The sequence below is a fragment of the Photinus pyralis genome, unplaced genomic scaffold, assembly GCF_008802855.1.
Source record: "Photinus pyralis isolate 1611_PpyrPB1 unplaced genomic scaffold, Ppyr1.3 Ppyr1.4_LG9, whole genome shotgun sequence".
In the NCBI taxonomy this organism is placed as follows: domain Eukaryota; kingdom Metazoa; phylum Arthropoda; class Insecta; order Coleoptera; family Lampyridae; genus Photinus; species Photinus pyralis.
In genome coordinates, this window is record NW_022170878.1 from 16504568 (window position 1) to 16532560 (window position 27993).

Genomic DNA, 27993 nt, shown 5'->3' on the forward strand with positions numbered 1-27993 from the left:
AGTCAGTACATGCATCAATCGAATCGGTAATTTTCACATATTAAAAGAAAAATCAAAACTTACATGAATGTTATTTCAGGGACGAGACCAAGTAATCAACATCAATAAACATAAATTAAACAAGCATTACACCAAAAAGGTAAACAATTACAAACAATAGCATAACGGTATCAAATATGTGAGTCTGCATTGCGGTGAAACCAAGTAAATTTCAAAAACAAAGATTCAAACACACAAAAAATATAAAATGTGACATAGAAAACACAAATACGATATAAAGAAATGCAAAGATTTACTACCTGCATTAAAAAACACAAAATAACAACAAACATTTATGGAGCGACGCGTTCACGACCGCCATTCAATACGCCAAACGTAATCCTCGTCCGTGCTGTTTAGATGGCGCAGGCGGCTTTTTCCCACCTAAAAATTGCATGGTTGCCAACTCACAAAAATGTATGTATCGTCGTAAGTTGTATATACAGGGTGGAACCTCTCAAAGTCATTTGTAGAATATCCCCTTTATGTTCAGTTATATGGTATGTGCATTATTCGGAGTACAACCATCTACAATAAAAGAAACATTAAAAAAAAATTGTTACCTCAGCCCAAGTGCGAACACTCGATCTCCGGCTATGTAACCAAACGCTTTACCACTGAACCACAAACTCTCTTGCGGGAATTGTTAGTTTACACACAAGTCATTACACACATCAAACAATTCAATAACTTCCACATATTTAAATTAATGGCCAAATGTATAAACGTAATCAAAACATAACCATAAATTGAGCAAACATTTACACCAAAAACGAAAACAATTTCAAACAATACAAAGTAACGGAGGTTAAATCGTGTTAATTTCAAAACAAAGATTGAAAATGACTTTACAAGAAACACAAGTAAATTATAAACAAATGCATTAGATAAATAACACAAAAACAGCAAACTAAACTACACGATGCCCTCTCGACGAAAGCTCAAACCAAGATGACTGTAACGTAAGAAACGTTCATCCTCTCCGAGACCGAACAGCCAGCTTTCTTCTTTCACCCTTGCTCCTGATCAACGGCGGTGGTTTCGTAACAGAAATTCGGAACCCGCCGGTACTCAAACGAAATGAAGCGGAACATTCCAGAGATCTTGCGGGCAAATGGCGGCGGAGTCGCTGGCGAATATCTAAAACAAAATTACGACACACGGGACGGTAGCCATTTCTTAATTAACTACTTAATTGGCATTATTAAAATTTCCAAACTCGGTAGCCTAGTGATGCCCATAAACTGCGATAATGATAAATAAACATAGGAAATCGGCTTTCAATCAGAGGGAGCTTTCGGATGTTGGACAAATAATTTAAATATCTACGGGAACGGTTACAAACGGCAAATTAGTTACAGTATCTGAATTTCCTTATCGGCGGCTAAAACATGACAATTTTATTACGTGTTAAGTCTAGATTTAAATATCTTGAATTAATTGTTTATCGCCGGTCCTGGATAAGAAGTATTGTTATCACTGCGTAGGCTAATTAGTTTCAAAGTAAGAAAACACAGGCGCAGTTTATCGTTCAACGACGCATTAATTTGTTAATGTAGGCGAAGTTGAAACGAAAGGATAATTGTTTTAAATAGAAGAGACGGGCGTTAATCGTCGTTTTTTTACGTAGCCTCTTGTTTTACCGTAAGTCTTGCCAATGGGAAAGTTTTTGTAGAAGAAAATCAGTTGGAGATTTTTAATACGTCGTTGAACCTCGAAAATTCAGTTTACTTCTGGTTCAGAGCTTAATTTATTCATTTTTTTAAATAAAACTAATTCCCCCTTAGTAGCCCACAAGTCTTTGATCAACTTCAAATTGTAAAACCTCTAACACGCCTTTTTTGAGGACTGGATCGCACGAACTACGTTGTACGAAAAGACAAGAACTTGAAATATGACGCATACAATAAGGCGATACCAGGGAAACCTTCTACGGACCAAAAACCCCGGCACAGCCCACACAAATACATAAAATAAATCAAATATCAAATATTTAATTAACACCGTGAGAGGGTCTGGAAAGATCTGATGTATAAATAAAATTGCATTAAGAGGTAAAAATTTGTATTTTTCATACAAAAGATCTTACACAATGGAGATTTTCGCGCATTTGCAACTTCACAAAACGACTACTTCTTCTTTCGATCGTTTTTGGCAGCGCTAGCTCTAGAGCAGGCGAGTTGAAACAAAGGAACGTATTTCTCGGAATAATTCGATATTATAAGACAACTGTAATAGTGTAGCACGGTCTTTAACCAAACCCGGAACTTGCGCCGCTTACACACGGCGACGGCTTCGTTTCTCGCCTCTTCGAAGTTAGGGGTGGAGGCGCACGGTAATTCGGCGATTAGTTCGTTGTAGTTGGGAAAAATGGAGTGGTCGCTATTAAAAACGTGGTGGAATGAATGAAACGCCATCGATCCAGTGTCGAGACATTTCTGCAATGTATCCATGTGGGATTTACTGTCCAGTTTGGCAATAATTATCGTGTTCAATTTCTGGTATAGCGATTTAATATTGTCATCGATCTCTTTATATATCGTTTCAGTACTGCAGTCTTGCATAGACAAAGATTGACGGTTAATTTGTGTATAAGTTGATCGGGCTACACCCCGCCAGTCTATAGTGTCATCTTCCAAAGTGTTTAAGTTAGTTTCAAGCGACTGTACCGTTGCTGTCTGTTTGCTGAAAGACAGCTGCTTTTGCTTAGCAAATAGTTTCTTTGCAGCTATAAACCGTTGTATCGCGTCTTTCACACTTGATTGACTCTCTTCTGTACCTCCAGACAGTAAGAGGTGTAAATTTTGAGGAGTTTCCTTAATGGAAACATTGACGGCTGTTTTCTTTTGGAGTGTCTTTAAGAATATCGACGCCTCTTTCCCCACGAGATACTTATTCTTGGAAGAACTTATGTGCCAGTCTTGTACGAGCTCTGCAACTTCAGGAGAATTTGGCTTGCTGATGTACACGCTCTGAAAGCTGTGAATAGTGGCACTGACGGCTGCGTGAGATCTGTAATAGCGACAGTGCTGTTCGACGTGACCATTCGTACCGCAGCCCGAACACCAGAGGTCTTCTAATCGCTTCTCGTCTCCTGCTTCTGGCCGTTGAACCTCGCCTTCCCTGGTCTAAGCAAAGAAGATTAGTTATAACATGCCGATAGTGCAATATGGGCCACATGGTGCGAAATTTTTGACGCCATCGCCAATTTCATTTGAAATCACGCCCATTCAATTCGTTTGAATGATTATTATTTCTTTTTGTACAGCAGTTTGCGATATTTGGTTATTTTCAGACGCAACAGTTAAAATTGTATAAATTTAATCAATAAATAATAACGAACGGTGAGCAAATTTTGGACTTTGACCGGCAACCAACCTTTGAACTTTGAACTGCGATCAACCTTTAGATTTTGAACGGTGTTTGTAGGTATAAATCTGACGCATGTGATGCTCTCACTTTTCTTGGAAACATATTACACAACTTCTGGAGAGGACGGAATCCCCAAAAGGAGGTATTTCGTGATAATGATTGCAGAAAAAGAGATAACTGATTTTCCTTTACTGTGGGGTATTCCATACCCCCCCCCCCAAAGTTACGCTTTTTACTTAAAACTTCAAGCCCTGAGGAAAACTCTTATGACACTTTTGAAAGGTACGGTCGGACCTTGAGTATTCCATGTTTATTGCTAACTCTAACCATTTTTGGGGGAGAATGTAGTACGGGGGGGGGGGGGGTCTGGCATACGCCCATTCAATTCTGTTGAATGATTATTATTTCTTTTTGTGCAGACAGCAGTTTGCGATATTTGGTTTTTATTTTCAGACGTAACAGTTAAAATTGTATAATTTTAATCAATAAATAATAACGAACAAGAACGGTGAGCAAATTTTGAACTTTGACCGGCAACCAACCTTTGAACTTTGAACTGCGATCAACCTTTAGATTTTGAACGGTGTTTGTAGGTATAAATCTGACGCATGTGATGCTCTCACTTTTCTTGGAAACATATTACACAACTTCTGGAGAGGACGGAATCCCCAAAAGGAGGTATTTCGTGATAATGATTGCAGAAAAAGAGATAACTGATTTTCCTTTACTGTGGGGTATTCCCTACCACCCCCCCCCCAAAGTTACGTTTTTTACTTAAAACTTCAAGCCCTAAGGAAAACTCTTATGACACTTTTGAAAGGTACGGTCGGACCTTGAGTATTCCATGTTTATTGCTAACTCTAACCATTTTTGGGGGAGAATGTAGTACGGGGGGGGGGGGGGTCTGGCATACGCCCATTCAATTCTGTTGAATGATTATTATTTCTTTTTGTGCAGACAGCAGTTTGCGATATTTGGTTTTTATTTTCAGACGCAACAGTTAAAATTGTATAAATTTAATCAATAAATAATAACGAACAAGAACGGTGAGCAAATTTTGGACTATGACCGGCAACCAACCTTTGAACATTGAACTGCGATCAACCTTTAGATTTTGAACGGTGTTTGTAGGTATAAATCTGACGCATGTGATGCTCTCACTTTTCTTGGAAACATATTACACAACTTCTGGAGAGGACGGAATCCCCAAAAGGAGGTATTTCGTGATAATGATTGCAGAAAAAGAGATAACTGATTTTCCTTTACTGTGGGGTATTCCATACCCCCCCCCCCAAAGTTACGCTTTTTACTTAAAACTTCAAGCCCTGAGGAAAACTCTTATGACACTTTTGAAAGGTACGGTCGGACCTTGAGTATTCCATGTTTATTGCTAACTCTAACCATTTTTGGGGGAGAATGTAGTACGGGGGGGGGGGGGGTCTGGCATACGCCCATTCAATTCTGTTGAATGATTATTATTTCTTTTTGTGCAGACAGCAGTTTGCGATATTTGGTTTTTATTTTCAGACGTAACAGTTAAAATTGTATAACTTTAATCAATAAATAATAACGAACAAGAACGGTGAGCAAATTTTGAACTTTGACCGGCAACCAACCTTTGAACTTTGAACTGCGATCAACCTTTAGATTTTGAACGGTGCGGTGTTTGTAGGTATAAATCTGACGCATGTGATGCTCTCACTTTTCTTGGAAACATATTACGCAACTTCTGGAGAGGACGGAATCCCCAAAAGGAGGTATTTCGTGATAATGATTGCAGAAAAAGAGATAACTGATTTTCCTTTACTGTGGGGTATTCCATACACCCCCCCCCAAAGTTACGTTTTTTACTTAAAACTTCAAGCCCTGAGGAAAACTCTCATGACACTTTTGAAAGGTACGGTCGGACCTTGAGTATTCCATGTTTATTGCTAACTCTAACCATTTTTGGGGGAGAATGTAGTACGGGGGGGGGGGGGGTCTGGCATACGCCCATTCAATTCTGTTGAATGATTATTATTTCTTTTTGTGCAGACAGCAGTTTGCGATATTTGGTTTTTATTTTCAGACGCAACGCAACAGTTAAAATTGTATAAATTTAATCAATAAATAATAACGAACAAGAACGGTGAGCAAATTTTGGACTTTGACCGGCAACCAACCTTTGAACTTTGAACTGCGATCAACCTTTAGATTTTGAACGGTGTCTGTAGGTATAAATCTGACGCATGTGATGCTCTCACTTTTCTTGGAAACATATTACGCAACTTCTGGAGAGGACGGAATCCCCAAAAGGAGGTATTTCGTGATAATGATTGCAGAAAAAGAGATATCTGATTTTCCTTTACTGTGGGGTATTCCATACCCCCCCCCCTAAAGTTACGGTTTTTACTTAAAACTTCAAGACCTGAGGAAAACTCTTATGACACTTTTGAAAGGTACGGTCGGACCTTGAGTATTCCATGTTTATTGCTAACTCTAACCATTTTTGGGGGAGAATGTAGTACGGGGGGGGGGGGGGTCTGGCATACGCCCATTCAATTCTGTTGAATGATTATTATTTCTTTTTGTGCAGACAGCAGTTTGCGATATTTGGTTTTTATTTTCAGACGCAACAGTCAAAATTGTATAATTTTAATCAATAAATAATAACGAACAAGAACGGTGAGCAAATTTTGAACTTTGACCGGCAACCAACCTTTGAACTTTGAACTGCGATCAACCTTTAGATTTTGAACGGTGCGGTTTTGTAGGTATAAATCTGACGCATGTGATGCTCTCACTTTTCTTGGAAACATATTACTTCTGGAGAGGACGGAATCCCCAAAAGGAGGTATTTCGTGATAATGATTGCAGAAAAAGAGATAACTGATTTTCCTTTACTGTGGGGTATTCCATACCACCCCCCCCCCAAAGTTACGTTTTTTACTTAAAACTTCAAGCCCTGAGGAAAACTCTTATGACACTTTTGAAAGGTACGGTCGGACCTTGAGTATTCCATGTTTATTGCTAACTCTAACCATTTTTGGGGAAGAATGTAGTAACGGGGGGGGGGGGTCTGAAATTTAAATAAATGCAATTTTAAATTTTTTAAAATGGCAGTTACGCCCTCTGGTGGTCATTTTAGGAACTTGAAAATATTTTCCAACGATTCTTCATAACCGATTTACCCAATAATTTTTTTTACACGTAAGTCATACGACGAACGGTTCCCGAGATATAATAATAATAATAATAATATTGCCTTTATTAAAAAAAAAGAAAAATAAATAACAGATAAAGTTAGTACAAGGCGAAGTTCAGATTAGCAGTAAAATAATGCCATCTGTTCTATACGGCCGAGGAGCAGTCTTATTGGGTCACCCGGTACAGACGGTTAGTTCAATTTTAGTGTGATAACTGCACAGGCGTATAATTTTTGACCGTAGTATGAATTTTGGTTTTCCGCGTCTCCGTTATTGCACGATTCGAGGTCTTTCTGCAGGTGTTACGTAATAGGAATTGGTTAAAAATCGGGACATCCGTTTGGTTTGGTTTGCAGAAAGCGGTAATTTTTTTTGTTACGGTGCTTGAACCATCCGTTTCTTCTTGAAGGTGAGGATTATTCAGGATTTGTGTTTGTTCCAATGTTCCGGAGGGGGGGGAGGGGACTTTCTAGAATATCGGATTAATGAACTACTACCGTTATATCAAAAATTTGTATTTTTAATACAAAATTTCCGAGTTACAAACAAAAAATAAAGATTCTAAAAAAACAAATAATCGATTTAAACACCTTTTTCTTGCGCTTGTGGTTTCGCAGAGCAGGCAAGTTTAAACGAGGACACGCACTCCTCGGAATAATCCGATATTATAAGGCAACTGTAATCGTAAAGCACTTTTCTCAGCCGAACGTTTAAACCACGATTCCGGCAGACATTTACAGTTTTATTTTTCATCTCCTCAAAATCAATGGCGGTCGGTAATCGCGCGATTAAGTCCCCATAGTTCGGGTAAAGTATGCGATCGCTGTTGAAGACGCGCTCGAACGTGGGTCTCGGTACCTGGCCTCTCGCGAGGCCCTCTGCCAAGGCGTCCATGTGGATTCGATCGGGTCCGATCTTCAGTTTGCCGATAATTATGGCGTTTAATTTCCGATACAGCGCTTTCATTTCCCTTTGTTGATTTAAATATTTCGACTCGGTAGAGCCACTAATCGCCGAGGTTAGTTTTTTAATCATCCCGTACATTTTGTGTGCTACATGAAACCAGTTTACTTTACTATCGTTTAAGAAGTCCAAATTACTTTGAAGATCGTCTATTGTCGCTTTCTTTGCGTCGCATTTCAGACTTTTATGGCTTTTTGTATTTATAAACCTTTGAACGGCGGCCATCGCTTCTGATTGGGTGTTCTCTCGAGTTTCTTGGTACGAAAGCGTTACGTTAGGATACGTTTTTGTAACACGAACAGCCACGCCTGTTTTTGCTTCGAGTGTCTTCAAAAATATCGACGCCTCTTGTCCGACGAATAACTTACGGTTGAGAACACCCAAGGGCCACTTCTTCCACTGCGCTTCTTCCACAGTTTCGTTTAACTTACAAGGCGGATCGGCGCTGTACACACTCTGAAAGCTATGGATGAAAACACTAGCGGGAGGATGAGACCTTTTGGGATGGTAGCAGTTTTGCTCCAAGTGACCCTTCCTGCTGCAACCCGAACACCAAATATCTTCCAATTGTTTCATGTTGGCTCCGGTTGGTTGTTGCATTGCGCCCTCTTCGATCTACGCAAAGAAGTTCAGTTATAATGAGATGGACACAAAGAGACCATACCTACATGGGCCACATGAAATACATTACTTTTCTGAACTTACGTCTTTATGGGATTTCTAGTCACACTCACGCAATTTTTAAACAGCGCACAGAACGGTCTCATTAATCATGTATATTTTATATAACAATAATCGCCCTTTGTGAGTACCCTCTTTCGACAATCCCTTTTTGCATACGGGAATATACTCGATCACGATAATAGAGGTCAAGGAGCGAGGAGGAGGGCTATGGTTGGTAGAAATTAATTCCTTTCGTTGAGACCTTTCATTAGAGTACCATGAAGGATAAAACTAGTTCTACTCCCCCCCCCCTTCCCCTCCACCCCGTACTTTGATAAGAGGACAGAAAAACGGGCAGTAGTTTGCAGAAAAGTGTTCCTTTCGTTGAGACCTTTCATTAGAATACAACGAGGGATACAATTTATTTTTAACCTCCCCCCCCCCCCCTCCTCAGGCCCCGTAGCTCACTGATCTCGAAAAAGAGTCGCATGGGAAAGTTATAGTTTGTACACACCAATTTATTTCGAAGCGACCTTTTATTAGAATACCATGAAGGGTAGAACATGTGCCCCCCCCCCTCCAGTTTTCTCCACTCAAGACATGCGTATGCAAAATCTGATACCAGTTGGTTGTCGAATGTAAAAGTTATGCACGTTTTACTTTCAAAAACAGCATCTCAGGAAATAATTCATGGGGGGGGGGGGGGGTCCTTTTAGACAGCGAAATTTGATGGCCGTCTGGCACACCTTCAAGGCATAGGCTACCTACTGCAAAAAATTCCAGGACTCTAGCACCATTCCTATAGAAGTAGTTCAAAATGGTAGAAGTGGGTCCGGACGGACGGACTGACAAAACGCAAACAATAGCACATTTTTTTATTCTTAAAAAATGCAGAAAAAAATTGAAGTTTGAAAAATTGGAAGAAACCGAAAAAGAAACATTTAAAAAATATGAAGAAACAGAAGAATCCAAAGTAATCAGTAGGTATTGGGGCACTTGACCACTTGACCGTGCGAAAATTCTGCTGGTCTGTAGCATAGAAACAGCTAGTTCGGAAACAGGTGAGTTAAACAATGGCCTCGAGAATGTAATTAGCAACAACAATAGATGAGGTCATTGCCTTTCTATGGCCTTGAAAATATAATTTGATACCACATAAAAATGCAGCCATTGAAATTGTAATTTGACAAAACAAAAATGGCGCCATTGACCTTTGTTAATCTTAAAAATAAAAAAAGATCACAAAAATGGGGTCATTGACCTTTGATGGACTTGAAAATGAGACACCAAACAGGTGGAGGCCATTGAACTTTAATACATTGAAAATGAATTATGGCACCATAAAAATGGGACCATTGACCTTCAAATGAAATTAGATGATGGGAGAATGAAAGACTGAATTGACCTTGCATGACCTCGAACATGTATTTTGACACAGCAAGCATGAGGTCATTGGCCTTCTATGCCCTTGAAAATGTAATTTGATTATTTGACACCCCAAGAAATGGACTCTTTGACCTTGAGACACCACATAAGAATAAAGCCATTGACCTTGGATGACGTCGAACATGTAATTTAACATCTCAAAAATGGGAACATTGACCTTGTATGCCCTTGAAAATGTAATTTAACACATCAATTGTTGATCTAAATTCCAAGGTCACCACGCGGCAAACCTAAACCTCCATAAAAAAAGATGAGGTTTTAATGAACAGATCTGTTTCTGATACAGACTGCGGGCCAACTGGTCGAAGTATACCTCGCACGAGGGGCCAGCCGCCAAAATTAGGAGATGGGCCATTCGGATAATCGCTAAAATCCGAAAAACTCGAAAGATAGAAGGTAGTTCAAGGAATCTGAAACATGCATTAAAAAAAACGGTATAATCTACTCAGAATCTAATTTAATGTTCGTCAAATTAGCACAGAAGATAATAGAAAAATGTCACTTACTTTTAAAACACTTTTTTCTTCTTTCGCTGTACACTTTCGTAATTTTTCTCTATCTCTTCGATTATTGAGCAGAGAAACTTATCGTTTGTTAGATAATAATTTATTTTGGTTATAGAACGATCTCGGTTGACCTTGGGTTTTTTCTCACTTTTATAAAAAATACCTGATCATGTTCCAACTTCCTATTTCGTAAGCACTTCCACAACACCAATTGTTCTATTGTCGAACACATTAACTTGATCACATCTAAAGAGCCTAACATTAATCTCAAAAGATTATAACAAAAAACACCTGCAAATTTATTGCAATTTAAACATCATATGAAATTTACAACAATTTGGTCGTCCACCTGGTCCACATTGTTCAAAACAAGAACGGCACCATCTGCGGCGTGGCCAGTCCTCAAAAACATTTTAACAACATTCCGTGAATATCGTTATTGATGTTGTCTTCCTGGTACTATTGTCTTATTGCTGCTAAAATTGCGGTACTATAACCAAAATATTAAGTACACAGTTCATATTTATCACTTATTGGCTTAAATTTAAATTATTTATCACTCCGACATCGAAACTAAACACTTGCTTATATAGCAAACAAAAAGCTTCTAGAAAATGTTAGTATATCATGTTTCATAAAAGGAACAAGTTCATTCCTTATCGCCGGTGACTAATCCGTTATCGACTTGATGGCGCCTTGATATCGTACTAGAAAATACGCTACAGTGGTCTGAAATTGCAGTAGATCGTGCTCCCCGCTTATCAAAAGAGAATCTGAGCAATAATTGAACAAACGTATAAAATTTGCGTTTTCCATGTGGCCCCGTCCGAATCTCAAGCTGGCATGCGCACTTACCGTGAAAAGATACCGTCGCCATAAGTCGGGACAGTGGGAGTCCGCGTGACCGAACATGTCGCAAATGGAGCACTTTATGTGTTGTCTACTCACGCATCTTTGACAGAAGGTCGTGTAACATGGAGTCTTTAATCCGCACTGTAAGAAAAGAAAAAGTTTCAAAAACCTTATTCCTAACGCTTCTTAAAAAATAATTATATATATATATATATATATACATAGTCGAAATTTTTATATAGTCCATAACTTTTGATTGAGAGGTGTGATCGAAAAAGTACGAATCGTTTTGGATTCTACGCACTGAAATTAGTGAGAAAAAGTGTTTTCCCGAGAAATTTTGGAGCAGTCGATTTTTGGTAAAAGAGGAAGGTAATAACTGCCTTTTTTTGAGGCCGGAAAAAAAATTGTCTGAGATCGACCGGAAAAAAACATTTTCTTATAGAATTTGGCCCGTAGAATCCATAATTTCAAACAGTTCCAAGATTGGACTGCTAGATCAAAAGTTACAGCCCTTTGAAGTTTTTGTCGAAATTTGTAATTAGTCCATAACTTTTGATTGAGGGGCCTGATCGAAAAAGTACGAATCGTTTTGGATTCTACGCACCAAAATTAGTGAGAAAAAGTGTTTTCCCGAGAAATTTTGGAGCAGTCGATTTTTGGTAAAAAAAAGGAAGGTAATACCCTGCCTTTTTTTGAGGCCGGAAAAAAAATTGTCTGAGATCAACCGGGAAAAAACATTTTCTTATAGAATTTGGCCCGTAAAATCCATAATTTCCAAGATTGGACTACTAGATCAAAAGTTACAGCCCTTTGAACTTTATATATATACAAAAAAGAAATTAAACGCACGTCAAACAACTGAAAAAAGTAGATGTAGACTAAACCTAGACCTGTTCAAGGTCGCCCGCCACCTAGCGGTAACCTTGGAAAGTAGGTTAAGGTGACGTGTCACGTGGCGGTGACCTTGGAAAGTAGGCCAAGGTAAAGCTCAAAGGGCACGCTTTGGTTATCGTATTTCGTTTTTGAGGTGTCAAGTTACATTTCCAAGGTCCCATTCTTTGAGGGTATAAAATTACATTTTCATCACCAAAGATCAATGTAACGATTATTTGTGGCGTTAAATTACATTTTCAAGGTCACCCAAAGGTGACAGAGCGGTCATGAGGGAGGGTATTTTTTGTTTCAGAATAATTTCGGACTTTTTATTTATTTCACTATGTAAACATTATATTTATCCTGGGAGGGGGGAGGCAATCTTACCTCTTTACACCATTGCGCAAGCCATGAGAATAATCTTACCCTGCTTATATCTATTTCACTTCTAAATATACTATTATGGTGTGGGTGAGGGGGGGATCCTACCTCCTTGACTTGACTTGCCCGAAACTTAGTTTTCAAACGCGTATGATCACAGTTTTTCATTTCAATTCGTAGTGGCGAGAGGAGGGAAGGGGGAATCTTACCTACACTTATCCAAACCTGGATTAGAACTGTCAAATTTGTTGGAAATGAAAATTTTGAAGTGTCAAAAATATGAAATGTGGCAACACTGCATGGACAAAGGGGGCGGAGTTATTAAATGTGTGGAATATTTCGTATTTTGAAAGTTTTAGAAATGTGGTCCATCGCTCCCTTGACTCACCGAAGTACAAACTGTATTCGGACAGCGATTCTCCCTGTGCCCCTTCGTTCCGCATAGACAACAAGTGACGGGGTTCAACTTCGTGGTACACTTAAAGGCGAGGTGACCAAATTCCAGACACCTTCGACATCTCGGATCCCTCGATTTGACCGTGTTAAGCCTATCCTTTGCGATTACCCTCCACATACTCGGATCATCTAAAAGTTGAAATAAGAACGAAATGCGTCACACGTTAATAACAGTACCGGACATAAGCCGCTGTTGCTCGATGACGCTAAAGTCCTCCTGCCCCCAACTCTCCTTGTAAAACTGATCCATGTCGTCCGTCCAGTACTTACTGAAGCCTTCGTGAGTATTGTCGGCCGACACCTCGACACTCGGGCTACTATTGTCATCCTCTATACAAATAACTTCGTTTTCCTCGGCTACTGTGTCAATGTCAACCACGGAAACTTCCAACGGGACGCTCTCATTAACCGTCACTACCTCTTCTTCCTTTTGCACCCCGCACTCTTCGTCATCTCTGGCACTTTCACTTTTGGGGTCGACTTCTGGCAAACTTTCCGTGTCACTCTCAGAGCTGGAATCGGAACTGTTGGCTGAGACCTGTCTCACTCTCTTACTCGCAAGCGACATCGAGAGAGACGCATCGTCCGCCGACCGTTTCCCATTAGACGCGATGTAACTCGTAAAACCGTCCAAATTCAATTCGGAAAACGTACTACTAGACGGTCCGGCGATCTCCCGGCCCGTCAGATTCTCGCAATAGTCGAGAGTGCTGCTACGGCCGCTGTCCGTTTCGTTGCGCTCAGTCTTCGCGTTAGGCGTCGACGTTTTGCCTTTGCACAAGCTGGTGCCCTCTAAGAAATCGAAGGACGCGTTCGAATCGCAGACATTTAGGCTATCGGGCGGAAGGGCAGGTGGTTCGGGGGCGACCGGTTCGGTTTCGCAATCAACATTGATAACCTCGGCCTTGGTTTCGACAATGATAACGTCGTCCGAGCCGTTCGACTCGTCGTCGCTGATCAGGCACACGTTTTTTAAGTCCTCCGGTTCGCAGCTCTCCGATAAATCGATGGTGCTGATCATAGAATCGCCTGTTTGGCTGGCGTTTACCAGTTTCTTGCGGTCTCGCCTCCTCTTCTCTTTCAGTTTACGTAATGCTCGCTTATTCTTCGAGCACGCCTGTATGATTTGCTCGACCCATTTCTGCGAATGCGACCGGTGCGTGAAAATTTGCGTCGGCGGCGGCGGTAACACGACTATGTTGTTGACCGGTGGACTCATAACGGGAATCGAGTAAACGCCGAACTTGTCGTAGTTCGCTGTCTGCGTACATTGAATCGGTGTCGAGATTGGCCTATTGTAATATCGCATGACATTGTTCGCGGGATTATTCTGGAGATTCGGCTGCGTGGCAACGTCCTCAGTGTAATCCGGCATGTGGTGGACTTGGCCGTAAAGGCGAGCCTCCAATTCATCCATGTCTACCTCGGAATCGTTCTAAGGGAAAAGTTCGGTATATATTTTGAGGTTATGTTCGTAAATACTTACCATCTTTTGTGATCATGGAACATTTAGAAGGTTTTTTTAAAGCACAATCAGTTCCAAATAAGCTAGTTTTGGCAAACCATTGAAATGAACTCAAAAATTAAAAGATTTTCAAAACGTGTCCATTTTTAAAATTCACTAAATTAACCATGTTGCCAATTTTACCTAATACGGTAAAAACAGGAGAGACATCTATGGACAACATTTTAAACTAATAACATCGCCATGCTTGATTCTGGATTTTGGGTGGAGGGTGAAATTTCGTCCAAGCGCATGTAGGACCCCCTTTTGAGCACTTTGTACTGCTTCCGTAACTAGGATTGAGGCAAACTGGAGGAGCGCGGAAAATATAATGAGCCGCTTTCTCGCCTGTATTGGATTCTCTATAAAAGGGTGTTTCAGTTTATTTTACGGTGGCGTCGGTGGCCAGAAAGTATGCGCTATTACTAGCAAGAACAGGTTACCTTGATATTTCTATTCAAAATCGCGCCATAGCAATGAGTCTTTATCGTCAATGAAGAAATTTGAATTCAAAAACACTAGACTCCAAAGATGAACAGAAGAAGAATAGTTCTATAAGTATCAGATTATAACTAGACCGCGCGTAACGTAGATTTTACTATAAACGCCTGTTGTCAAGATAGGATAGGCAACCAACTGTTCATCGCGGGGCAGACGTACATACGTTCTGCACCTTGCTTTAGCCATGTTTATTCTAAATTTTAGTAGCAAAAAAGATAACATATAGCTGTTAACTGTTTTAATCGAATTTATTGGTGTTTTATTTGAACTAAATTGGTATATAACTGGCTTACTTTAGTCCTAAATTTGATTTATATATGTATTTTGGTGGTGAACAGGTATGGGAAAATATACTCTTAAAACTAAAGGTGTAAGTAGTAAGATATGATTATTTAGCGGATTTTGATTCAATATATGCCTATCCAAAAACCCAAATGGGCTGTAACTGTTATTTATTTTTCTTAGACTGCTGATAAACATTTTGTTTACAACGCGGTGTGGTGTGGATTGAATGAAAAACCTGAACACATTTTCAGCAATTTGGGAAATTTTTAATGCATCGCTTGATTTTTTCTAGTTAAAAGCTTTGAATAAATCTCTGATGCGAATATCGCATCTGCACATATGGAACATTTAACAGACTTAGCTATTTTTCTTGTAACAAAACCTGAAATGTACTTAGTACCTACCAGTAAGTACTTAGTTACGTCTATACCTAATAGGCAAATAGGTATTGCCGTTGTCTTGCTGGTAAAGGATGTCGAATAATAGTTCTACGTTATTTTAAGTAAATGGGAAAGTCGAAAACGCTCGGTATTGCATTATTGTTTAACACCTTCGTAGGTACCTTTCTAAAATCAGCTTCATTCCCCACAAATGCACTATGGTGGGAGTAAATTTTTCTCTTCGAATGGCTCTGGTCCATTGACCCTTTAAACTTTTATCCGTTGAAAATCAGCATATTATTTAAACATTTATCGACAGAGTACATGTTGATAGGCACAAGTTAACCTAAGTTTATTGGTTTATTCTCAACAGAAATTTATCTGTTCACTAATTCGAGCTAATCACGAGAATGATTAATGAACGGAACATCTAAAATAACAGCTTATTTCATTATATTGCATATCATCTCAGCGATTTTTGCCCCGCGGTGCATTGTGTGTTGCATACTGTGGCGACAACACCTTAGATACGTTAAGCGCAGTCTAGTTATAGCAAGTCTCTGATAAGTATAGCACGTAATCCGGGCTCAATCATGACGGATCAAAATTTACCTGGTGGAACAAGAGACTAAGAATAGGTCAGATGCCTCAAAACCACCAAGGATTGGAAAAACTACCATAAAGTGCAAACAGAACACATCAAACACATGAAAAAAGGTGGTGCAGAATTTTGGAGGGGACTTTTCGGAGCATTATCGAATGCACCCTTCCATACTTCATGCCAAAAACTGAGGATTGAATCAGTTTATTTTCTCATGTACGTATTAATTAATAATTCCATAAAAAGTGTACGATCCTGTACATACATATTCTACTAACGAGATTTGGCAACAACGCGAACTGTACACTGATTTATTTCTAGGTTAAGTTTTATATTTTGAGCTGTCAAGTGTCAATTAAATGTGCAAAGTCAAAAAAATAGTATATTTTTGATATGACTGTTTCAGAATCCTCTGAAAAAGCTTTGGAAAATGAAAAACTGGAAGAGGAAGAAAAAGCCTTTGTGCTCACCTACATAAAGGAGGCGCAAGAACGTCTGCAATTAAAAACAGACATGCGAACCTCTAACCAAGCTGCACCATCCTCGAGGCCGAGCGAAGCTCACTTCTCCAAATTGGACTCGAACTTTAAAAAAAACACCGCCTTCGTCAAAAAGATCAAGAGCTTCACGTGCTCGCAGCTGGAGTCCTACCTAAAAGACATGTCCTCGTTGAACCTGACGAAATACATTTCCGAAATCGCGGCGGCAATAGTGGACGCCAAGCTTAAAATGACCGACATTCCGGCCGCGCTCAAACTGTGCAGCATCCTGCACCAGCAGTACGCCGAGTTTTCCCAGCACCTCTTTGAAAACTGGCAGAAGGCGCTGTCGCTTAAAGTCGGCGATAAAATAGCGAATCCGAGCAAGCTGCGCGTCGACTTGCGATTTTACGCCGAGCTGGTCAGTGTGGCGCTATTCACTAATAAAAACGCATTTACTCTGCTCGGGAATATTCTAACGATACTGATTAATATGGACAAAGAAGATCACTTTAACATATCGATTATTCTCACCTTTTGCAAGCACTGTGGCGATGATTACGCAGGTAATTTGTGTTCTTTGTTTAAAATTGAGGGACTTATTCTTGTGGTTGTAGGCTTGGTGTCGAGGAAAGTGAAGGAGTACGCCGTGAAGTATAACTTCGAGATACCGAAGAGTTCGTTCTTACAGCCCGAGAAGCAGCAAAACGTGCGTACGCTGCTCAAAGATTACTACACGTCGATTTGCAAGCATCTACTGAAGGATCACAAGGAGATGCGCGAATTCGAAAAGCAGAATCGACGCATACTAAACTCGAAAGGCGAACTGAGCCAGGAGCGCAAGGAGAAGCTCGAGTCGCTGCAGGTGATGTTCGAGAAGCTCCACACGGCCGCGCAGAGTTTCGCCGACATCCTGGAGGAGGATCTGCCGGCGCTTCCCGCCGATCCCGTTCCGAAAGAGGACGAGACGATGATCGTGACCGGTACCGGGTTGGATCCGGAGGACGCGGCGTCTGTCGCGAACATGGAGAGCCTGTGGGGGGACATCGAGACTCAGAAGTTCTACTGCGAGCTGCCCGAGCTGCAGGTTTTCTTGCCGACGTCGTACCTGAACAAGGATAAGGATAAAGTCGAACCGGAGGAGACGGTCACTGAGGAAACTCTCGACTCCGAGTTGCCGGCGGAGGAACTTGACGATGATTGTGAGTACTCGTTCATTTTTAAAAATTATTTCCTAGTTGTTCTTGTTCATTCTGGTAGATTAGGGACATCTGGAAATAATTTCTTTGTGTTTTTTTAAAGTTTATCTCTTTTAAATCTGGTCTAGCGATAAGAAGTTCTTTATCGCTCCGTAAAAGCTAATTAAATTGAAGACAAACAGGTGTTAGTTTTTTGAAGGCGCATATTCAAGTTAGATAAGAGGGGAGGCTGGCCTTCCTTTTCAGGGGACATAATTTTAATTTAATTTTAATTTTATCCCTCTCTTGTTTTGGGCCCTCAACAGGCATGCGCCCAATTACAGAGTGACCCGCATAATGCTGTTTAGAGGTGCCTCTGCAGAAGGTCTTAAGATGGTCTATACTACTCCGGTATTTACCTTACGAATTAGGAAAACTGCAGCAAAACCTAATTCGGAGTAGCCGGTAGAATGCTCGGAACTGGTCTAAGGTAATTTCCATCTCCGCCACAGATGAAAAATTCACCTCAACCATTGAATAAAAACACTATAAGAAGCCTAACGCTTATGGAAGAAAGCGCGACAAATCTCACAAATCCCCTTGCACCCGCATTGGTTGTGACCACCGAACTCTCTTTGCGGTAAATAGGAGGAAAGCAAATTCTCATTCTTCTCAGTTCAAGAATCGACTCTATTGACAGTGTTCCCATTATATTCTCAGTTCAAACTCTGTCGCGCTTTATTTCCACGGGGTTAGGCTTCTTATAGTGTTTTTATTCAATGCCTCAACCCAGGTTCGAACACCCGACCTCCGGATTTATAACCCAATGCTCTACCACTGAGCATGATTGGCTAATGTCATTGGTAAGCAAGAAAGTATAAAAAAAGGGAAGAGGACGAAAAACGGTTTTTTTTTGTGAAAGACAGTCAGTGTTTTAAAGTTGTAAAGTTTTTGTAGAGAAAAGTTTGGATGGTGTTTTAAGAGATTTTAATTTGCCATTAAAAAATCTTTTGTCACGTATAGAGAAGTAGTTTCAGTGTTATGTCTATCGAGGAATAATCGCGTAAGTGAGGGTTTTTCAAAGTACCTGATAAAGTGAAGTTTCATATTTCTATTACTACGATAAATAACTTCTGTTTTAAATAAATAGAGTAAATTCATATTCATACTGAGTTAACGTACGTATATTCGGGATGAGATAAATGAAGCGGGTCATTGTAATTAAAATAAGAGCAAGGAGATCGAGTGAAATACATTTATAGATATCAAATGTTGAACGACAAACGGCTTATAGCGCGGAGTAAGGTTTAAATGAAAACGGCATATACAAACGGGAATGAATAAATATGAGCGAAAATAGTGTGAAGGAAGCATTTCGTTCTCGCAGAGCGCGTTACGCATTTTTCAAATAATCCACCACTGGGTGACAGCCCAGAGGATTCTATAATCGGTCCGTGCAAAACGCAGCCGGAGAATAAATTTTACTAATATGGGCATTTTAATGGTTCCAGCGCCGAATGGGGTAAACGGAATTAAGTGAAACTCCAAGATCTCCCCTTAAAATGTAATTAAGTTCAATCCATACATCATAGGGGGAATAATAAAATTTAGACAAAAAAAAACAATTCACATGTCTGAACGACAAATTAAACACAATTACATAGTGGGGTCTTTAACTGGGCGACCGCGTTAAACGTCAGATGACAAAAAGCATCGCCTACATTTTAAACAAAATTAGAGGTTAAGTGATTAAGATATTTCCTGAGTGCGTTTCTTTCTTACATCATTATTGATTGATTTTTTGCTAAATTGTGTCGTGTTCAATCGAACCCAAATTACGACCCAGAATATGAGTTCTCAAGTGGGTGCTTCAGTGACCGTTTGCCATTGCACAGACCTCACTTTGTGATGCGATGAGCAATTCACCAAATTTCTACCGTGCACTGATAGTGGAATTTTTAGGTAAACCGGAAGAGCCTCTAGAAGAAGACGCCGAAGAGTCCGTCTCGACGACCGTGAGTAACAAGATCATCTTCGAGGCGTTCGTTAACAATCTGCCGAACTGCGTCAATCGCGAACTGATCGATAACGCGGCCATCGACTTTTTGGTCACGCTAAACAACAAGCACAACCGTCGAAAGTTGGTGCGCGCCCTTTTCGGCGTGAATCGCACTCGCCTAGATCTATTGCCCTTCTACGGGCGGTTCGTCGCGATCATTTATCCGGCGGTTCCCGAAGTCGCGAACGAGCTGTTTCTCATGCTGCGTCAAGATTTTAAGTATCACGTCCGGAAAAAGGACCAAATCAACATCGAGTCGAAGATAAAGGTGGCGCGATACATCGGCGAATTGGTCAAGTTTAAAATGTACTCGAAAATGGAGGCGCTGTACTGCGTCAAAATACTGCTGCACGACTTCTCCCATCACAACATCGAAATGGCGTGCAACCTGCTGGAGGTTTGCGGCAGATTCTTGTACTGCTGCCCGGAGTCGCACCAACGAACCAAAGTCTACTTGGAGCAAATGATGAGGAAAAAGGCAGTGCTCGCGTTGGACTCCCGGTACGTGACGCAAATCGAAAACGCCTACTACTACGTCAACCCGCCCGACGTAGGCCCCACGATTAAAAAGGAACGGCCCGTCATGCACCAGTTCATTCGAAAGTTACTCTATCAGGATTTGCAGAAGAATAATAGCGACAAAATTATGAGACTTATCAGAAAATTGGACTGGAATAGTGAGGAGATTGCTTCGTACGCGATTAAATGCTTGATTGGGGCGCACAATATCAAATATCTCAATATCAGGTAAGTTACTGCTCATTTCAAAATAATTTTCTTCGTTTTCAAAGGCTTTTAAGTTAATTGCCGTGAAAAAGTTATCAGCGCCAGTCTGACGGGCGATAACACAATCTTAATGTCTTACGTGACCAAAACAGCTGAATCAGAATTGCTCATGGAGCAGAATTAAGCGATCTTTGAATCTAATGGGCAGTTGTAGACATGTGATCTGATTAAGGAAACGAAGTCGATTGGTTGACGCTTAAAAATGGTAGCTTTTGTAGGCGTGTCCGAAAATTAAAAAAGAGTAAGTGGCGCTCGGTTTTCGACCACGAAATAAATTTTTTGGCGATAAGCGGAAAAATTTGTTGTTGGAGCTCAAGTAAAAGAGCCCGTAGGTAATTAATGTTAGCGCAAAAACCGTCCGACAGTCAAAAATCAAAGGGCTGTACATTACCGAATTTGAAAAAGTAATTATTCAAGATATTTCTGCGGAAGTTCAGTTTTGGTCAGTAAATAGGATTATTATTGCGAACGCAGACGTTTTGTAGACCCATGCAGAAAGGATTAGTAGAAATAGACTTCGGGAAAAACAAGCGTGCGATAGTTTTTGTGTTTAGAACCGTCGAACAATTATAAAAGTCCGAGTGGACTTTTTGTCCGAGTAAATTGCGCTATTAATAAATTATAGTACGAGAGCGGAAAGTTGGATCCAGGTTTCGTTCTATATCGTCCAACTTTAAAGGACTATCCCTTCGAGAATGGAAATATTAATTTGTACCATAGGGAAAACATGGATTCCAGGAACCGGTATAATTAAGGTAACTGAATTGTTTTTGATTTGTATTTAAAATAGCCATCGGGTTCTCTTTGTAATTTTTCTTTATAATTTCAACTCAGTTAGAAGATTCTCACTATTTAGTACTAAATTCAAAAAGGGAAAACTAAAAAATTCTATTTCCTTCTAACTGGGTTGGAAAATTATATACAAACGATTTCTTTCCTCCAATCTTGGAATCATGGATCGCCTCCGGCGGAAGATGTAAAAGAGAACGGTGAGTAGAAAAAGGAGACCTTGTCCCACCACTTTTTGTGGCATCACAAGCTCATAGCCTTCGTGAAAAGGGATTTTCCGGTGACGTAACTAATGAGCATCTTGTTTGCGTTGGGTTTTTAAATAAAATTTTTGAGTCAATCTGTGCCTATTATTATTAATTAATGTAAATTATGCTAATAATTACGGTGGATTAAGGGTGAAACCTTTAATTTCACATGATGAAATAATCCGAGTGAAGAGGGAGCGGTAAAGAAAAAAGAGAGGGATATTGCAAACCTAAGCTGTTTTAGAAAATGACAAATTATGCATTGCAAATTTTACGAAGAAGAAAAAGAAAAACGAAAAAGGTTTTGTTCTTATTCTCTTAGTTCACAAAAAATATTAAGCGTAAACTCTAAGATAATGTGTTAACATGTTAACGCGTCTGTAGACACTCGAATACTAACAGGTATAGTAGAAGACCTATGTGACTTCTAGACCAGGAAGTGACGTCACACCAATCAGAGACGAGCACGTGACGTCACAGCCAATCAGAGACGAGCACGCCCCCTATGCCCATCCCCTTGACCAATGGGATACGGTAGGCGTGGCCTTTAGAGACCGCCCCCTGTGGTGTCACAGCCAATGAGCGGTGTGGTCCGCCATTTTGGAACGAGCGCCATTTTATTAGTCACCAAATCCGCCATCTTGGATTGGTCGCCATTTTATTAGTTTCTAATTCCGCCATCTTGGATCGGTCGCCATTTGCGTTACAGTTTCCTACCATTCATCCGCCCCGAGAGCGAGCAACCATCGCCTCGTTATAGGCCTGGGGGTCCCGAAATATATTTAAAGGTTAGAATGGAGCATGACATAGGTAATAGGGCCCCCCTTGCATGTCTCGGAGTTGGGGCCATGTCACGGCACCTGTTTTTTCATTCACTTCAACCTCTAACTATAGAATCTCTCAAAGTCTGCGTGGCTCATTTGGCAGTGGCGGAACTACCGGTGTTCAATGTGTGCGAAGTACACGGGCCCGGGCTAAATGGGGCCCGGGACCCGGGATTGTCATACTCAAAAATAATACACTGTTGACGGAAAGACGGAAACACGCTAAATGGAACCTTTTGCAGCATACCTCTAGCACGGCGTGAGACCAACTGCAGACTGCAGCCAACGATTGAGTAATTTTTAGCGCATTTTTTAAGAATTAAAAAAAATTAATTTTATCTCTCATTGTATTCTAATTAAAAGTCTCAACGAAAGGAACCGTTTTTTACCAACTATTGCCTTTTTTTCTGACCTCTTATCATGGTACGGGCTAGAGGGCGAGGGGGGAGTGGAACTAGTTTTATCCTTCATGGTACTCTAATGAAAGGTCTCAACGAAAGGAATTAATTTCTACCAACCATAGCCCTCCTCCTCGACTTCTTATCGTGCTCTGGTATATTCCCTTATACCTCAAGAACGGATTGTCGGAAGAGAGTACTCACAAAGGGCGATTGAAACTTCTGCAAAAAATATATCCATCGGTGATGTCAAAACAAAAGCTATTTCGGTTAAAAAAATGCGCTCTGACTGCTTACCACATATTTTTCTATGTTCAGGTTCAGGAACATAAATACTTATCAATTGGTTTTTTTTGTAGCCAAAATTCATACCTAAATTAATATTGTTATCAATACGTCGTATCATAATGGGGGCCCAGCAAAAAATTTCGCACACAGGCCCGTGGCTACGTTGTTCCGCCACTGTCATTTGGTTACGCGCTAGCTTTCCATTTCAGGTATCGTGGGTTCGATTCCCAACGCAGATTGTCTATAGCAATCACGTGACCGATGACGCGGGTCCAAAATAACATCCAAGATGGCGGATGGAGCGAGAGAGGCAGACAGACAGACGCGCCCAACAAAATGGCGGGATTAGAGACTAACAAAATGGCGGCAGATCCAAGATGGAGGATTTAGTGACTAATAAAATGGCGCCCAACAAAATGGCGGGATTACAGACTAATAAAATGGCGACCGATCCAAGATGGCGGAATTAGAAACTAATAAAATGGCGACCGATTCAAGATGGCAGATTTGGTAACTAATAAAATGGCGACCGATTCAAGATGGCGGATTTGCTGACTAATAAAATGGCGCTCGATCCAAAATGGCCGACCACACCGCTCATTGGCTGTGACGCCACAGGGGGCGGCTTCTAAAAGCCACGCCTACCGTATCCCATTGGCCAAGGGGAGGGGCATAGGGGGGCGTGCTCGTCTCTGATTGGCTGTGAGGTCACTTCCTGGTCCAGAAGTCACATAGGTCTTCCACTAGGTATTTCTTTTACTGTAATTACGAATGTGATTTTCCAAATGCATTCGAAAATCAAGTTAACGTTGCTAATCAAATGAGGTTGCAGATACTTATAAGGCTCTGGCCTTGTGGCGATTCCCCGGTTAAATAACTCATCAGTGACCTTATGTTCTTCCCTAGAGCCCTAAGAACTTACGTCAGAATCTTTGGTAAGTCTTTATAGCTGATAGCTTCAAGGGTAAACGTAGAACGGGGGGGGGGGGGCTGGAATACCCCCAGTATCCGAAAATTGGATGACTTTCCTGGGGGCTGTTGAATACACGAGGCCAATAACTGGACTCCATTAAATGGCTCTGGGCAAACAGTACTGGAGGTCAGTTACGATCCAGTCCAGACGAAAAATGTCGCGCTGGTCCACTGGCTTTAACAGTAGCCAGATTCGGCAACTGAGATGATCTCTTCTCAATATCCATTTTCTGGTCCATTCCTTCCTCTTTTCCTGGGGCCGATAAGAAGATTCAGTGAAAAAACAACAAAATGGCGCTAATACCTTAACGCGGACATCCTGGTCACGTAAACCCCATTAAGATGGTATTATCGCCGGACAGAATGTCGCCGGTAATTAAACCAGTGGGCAGTAACCCATATTAAAGTCTACTAGTCACTAGATATAGAAAGTGATGCAATAACAAGTCTCTGGATGCAATCATCCGCCATTTTTGGGCAAATTTGCTTCCAACTTAAAAAAATTGACAAATAAAATCTGAATAGCTGTCATTTTTTATAACCTATCTTCATAGTACTGTCATGTTTTATAAAAAATCAATGAATAAAGAATACCAGGAGGGAGAATTACTCAGGTTGTATACTAGAGAGAGTGCGACGGAGGTCGGCCATTTGCAAAAGCCACTTATGACTCATTTTTGTTGTGGGTTTTGCAGTTACATAAAATAATGGTTAGTTGTTGTGCTTGTGGTTGCTCCAAAACGGAAAAAAATAAAAGTTTGGGAATTACATTTCATGTCTAAAGTATTGATACCAATATTATTTTTATATGGTACATGTAAATTTACAAATTTTTTATCGGAATGTAGTTTGAGGTTAGTTAAACAAAAGTCATAGGCGGAGTAGACACATGGGGGTTTAGATTGTTGTCGTGTAAAATTCTTTATAATTGTATCCTTCTACAGCTGTAAGGTAGGTACGCCACTGGAACAGGAAACTACTGTCCGCCATTTGCAAAAGCCATCGCGGACGCACGTATATTGTTGATATTCTCCTTCCTGGTATTCTTTATTCATTGATAAAAATATATACAGATATCTCCAAACAGGTGCAACAATCCCTAACATTAAAGTTACTAGAATCTGGTAACTTCCGCCATTTTTGGGCAAAAAAAAAATAAACCTCCCTTACATGTTCTGTTGGACGGCACAAAACAATAACGTCGATAAATGTCTCGTAGATGTCTAGCGAATCTCCTTTCGGGCCTGGTCGCCTACCAGGAGGAGGTCGGTACGCGAGTCGTGGACGGCGTTCTCGAGGACATTCGGCTCGGCATGGAGGTGAACTTGCCGAAGTTCAACCAGCGGCGCGTCGCCCAAATAAAATACCTGGGCGAGATGTACAATTACAGAATGGTCGAGAGCGGCGACATCTTTAAGGTGCTGTACTCGCTGATCACGTTCGGGGTCACGATGGATCACTCGATACCGTCGCCGTTGGATCCGTCCACGCACTTGTTTCGCATTAGGCTGGTCTGCGTTTTGTTGGAGACGTGCGGTAAGTGAGCGCGTATTGGTAATCGCGGCGGCTGGATTTTTGCGTTTAGGGACCTACTTCAGCAGCGGGAGCAGTAAAAAGCGTTTGGACTACTACCTGGTGTTCTTCCAAGCGTACTATTGGTTTAAGCGGTCGTACGTCGTCGACTTCCCACCGCCGTTGGAGCACCTGGTCAAAGATACGCTTCAGATACTTAGGCCGAAGTTGAAAGTGTGCCAGAGCTATGAGGAGGCGATCGCGGAAGTAAATAATGTAAGAAGTAGTCTTGGGATAGGTAATGTACCGAGGTGATCTAAGGTTTTTCACTGCGAGGTGTTTGAGTAGAAAACCTGCTCGAGGTGAAGGAGAGGGGCGATGGCGAATTGGAGGCTATTGCCGAAACTGACAACGAAGATCAGGCAGACGACGAGATCTCGGAGGGTTTAACGGGACCGATCACCGACGATACCGGAACCGAAGATGAAACCGTTGATCACACTCGCGATTCTGATGATGAGGGTATTGACGACGTAACAACAACACCAAGAGACCACAAATGTGTCCTTTCTTGATGTTTTTGTTATACTTTTAATGATGAATCACTCAAGAATGCTTTTAGGCGATCGCACAGACACTGAGCAAGAGTCAACATCCGAGTCACACGCCATACCTAGCGCGCCCCGTAAAGTCGAATGCGCAGAGGACGAAGAGTTTCTAAGCGCACTCGACAAAATGGTCTCTGAAAACATTCAAGATCGCATGCGCGAACCAATAAAGCTATCCAATGTGGACATTTCCGTACCGGTCGTGGTCAAGTCGAACAAAAAGACCTACGATCAATTACAGGTATGCCACCCGACTGACCTCACCCCCACTACTTTACTGTCAACTAGGATTCCAACAACCCGGACCAGGGAACTATGGGATTCGTTCTGATGGTCCGCAAGGGCAACAAGCAGCAGTACAAAACGTTCCACGCCGACATCAACTCCGAGTTGGCGCAGAACTTGCGCGACCAAGAGCTCGTCCAGCGCGAGGAGAAGGAGCGCGTCAAACGCCTGACGCTCAACATCACCGAACGCTTCGAGGAGGAGGACTATCAGGAGATGCTGCAGCAGCAAAGCAAGCCGTCCAGTCAAAATTTGAATCGCGAGCGCAAAAAGTATCAGCATCCGAAGGGCGCGCCCGACGCCGACCTAATTTTCGGTCCGAAACGTGTCCGTTGAAAACGTCCGTGTCATGTGTTTGTTCGATTGGTCGATATAATTTTTTTAGGAACGGGATTTTTATGCAGGACGAGAGGCGAAATAGAAGATGTTCATTTAACCGAAACGGTTCTTTGATTGTATTGTGTAACAAAGTAAAGGGTCGTTAATTTTTGATTAATTTGTTATATATGTACTTCCACACCATCTGCATGGATCCCTCTCTTGTAACTGGAATGAGCTATCCTGTTATTACTCATGTACAGATAGGTACTCCTGACGCGCATACATGAACCTTTCCTTCAAATTAAAGTTTTGTCCGCTCTTCCACTTCTTTCGCCCGTTAGAAGTTCCGAAACGGGCCGTATTTTCTGAACGTAAAGACGAACAGAACGAAGCTCTTAGGCCCTTGTTATCCCCAGACATAGTTTTGTTCACGTTCGCTATGAAGCGGTATATGTACATTTTCCCTTGTTTAACAAAATTCAAAATTAAAGTGACCACCATGTAGGTCGTCAAAGAAATGCAGCGCATTGCTTACAAATTAATAAATTATCTGACCAGCAGGGATATTTTTGAGTTTATCTAGGAAAGGACCAAACTGGTTTCTAGTCTATAACTTTTGATTGTGAAGCCTGTAGAATCCATAATTTCAAACAGTTCTAAAATTGGGCTACTAGTTCAAAAGTTACAGCCCTTTGAATTTTTTTTCGAAAATGGTTTCTAGTCTATAACTTTTGATTGAGAAGCCTAATCGAAAAAGTACGAATTGTTTTGGATTCTACACACCAAAATTAATAAGTAAAAGTGTTTTCCCGAGAAATTTTGGTGCAGTCGATTTTTGGTAAAAAAGCAAGGTTATACACTGCCTTTTTTTGAGCCCCGAAAGAAAATTGTCTCAGATCGATCCGGAAAATAATTTCTCTTATAGAATGTGGCCTGTAGAATCCATAATTTCAAACAGTTCCAAGATTGGGCTACTAGTTCAAAAGTTACAGCCCTTTGAATTTTTTTTCGAAATTGATTTCTAGTCTATAACTTTTGATTGAGAAGCCTAATCGAAAAAGTACGAATTGTTTTGGATTCTACACACCAAAATTAATAAGAAAAAGTGTTTTCCCGAAAAATTTGTGTGCAGTTGAGTTTTGATAAAAAGGTAATACACTGCCTTTTTTTGAGCCCCGAAGAAAAAATTGTCTCAGATCGATCCGGAAAAAAAATTTCCTATAGAATGTGGCCTGT

General features: G+C 40.9%; 2 protein-coding genes across 3 annotated transcripts; one reads left to right on the top strand and one right to left on the bottom strand.

Moving 5' to 3' along the window:
* Positions 1 to 2086: 2086 nt before the first annotated feature.
* Positions 2087 to 14376, bottom strand: LOC116180457. Of its 2 annotated transcripts, none has more exons than XM_031500444.1 (5): positions 14226 to 14376; positions 12917 to 14174; positions 12672 to 12868; positions 11030 to 11167; positions 2087 to 3167 (listed from the first exon to the last, which is right to left on the bottom strand). In XM_031500444.1, exons 1-5 carry the CDS (start codon positions 14226 to 14228, stop codon positions 2169 to 2171), a joined length of 2595 nt encoding a protein of 864 aa, XP_031356304.1. In that variant the 5' UTR covers positions 14229 to 14376; the 3' UTR covers positions 2087 to 2168. The 2 variants fall into 2 exon arrangements, with proteins under 2 accessions (XP_031356304.1, XP_031356305.1); XM_031500445.1 differs by lacking the exon at positions 2087 to 3167 and adding an exon at positions 7096 to 8174.
* A 1966-nt stretch (positions 14377 to 16342) lies between these two features.
* LOC116180426 (regulator of nonsense transcripts 2) lies at positions 16343 to 26932 on the top strand. The gene is made up of 8 exons (XM_031500397.1): positions 16343 to 17055; positions 17107 to 17691; positions 19630 to 20473; positions 25251 to 25567; positions 25617 to 25841; positions 25892 to 26065; positions 26166 to 26392; positions 26440 to 26932. The coding sequence occupies exons 1-8, from the start codon at positions 16404 to 16406 to the stop codon at positions 26770 to 26772; spliced, it is 3357 nt and encodes a 1118-aa protein (XP_031356257.1). The 5' UTR covers positions 16343 to 16403; the 3' UTR covers positions 26773 to 26932.
* Positions 26933 to 27993: the final 1061 nt, after the last annotated feature.

Excerpts from the sequence above, each read along its gene's own strand:
- LOC116180457 (XM_031500444.1), bottom strand. Across the intron at positions 12,869-12,916 it reads GCAACAGCGGCTTATGTCCG|ATGATCCGAGTATGTGGAGG; the intron begins GTACTGTTATTA and ends TTCAACTTTTAG. Across the intron at positions 3,168-11,029 it reads GGCGACGGTATCTTTTCACG|ACCAGGGAAGGCGAGGTTCA; the intron begins GTAAGTGCGCAT and ends TTCTTTGCTTAG.
- LOC116180426 (XM_031500397.1), top strand. The coding sequence starts at position 16,404 with ATGACTGTTTCAGAATCCTCTGAAAAAGCTTTGGAAAATGAAAAACTG. Across the intron at positions 17,692-19,629 it reads GGAGGAACTTGACGATGATT|GTAAACCGGAAGAGCCTCTA; the intron begins GTGAGTACTCGT and ends TGGAATTTTTAG. Across the intron at positions 25,842-25,891 it reads AAGAAGTAGTCTTGGGATAG|AAAACCTGCTCGAGGTGAAG; the intron begins GTAATGTACCGA and ends GTGTTTGAGTAG.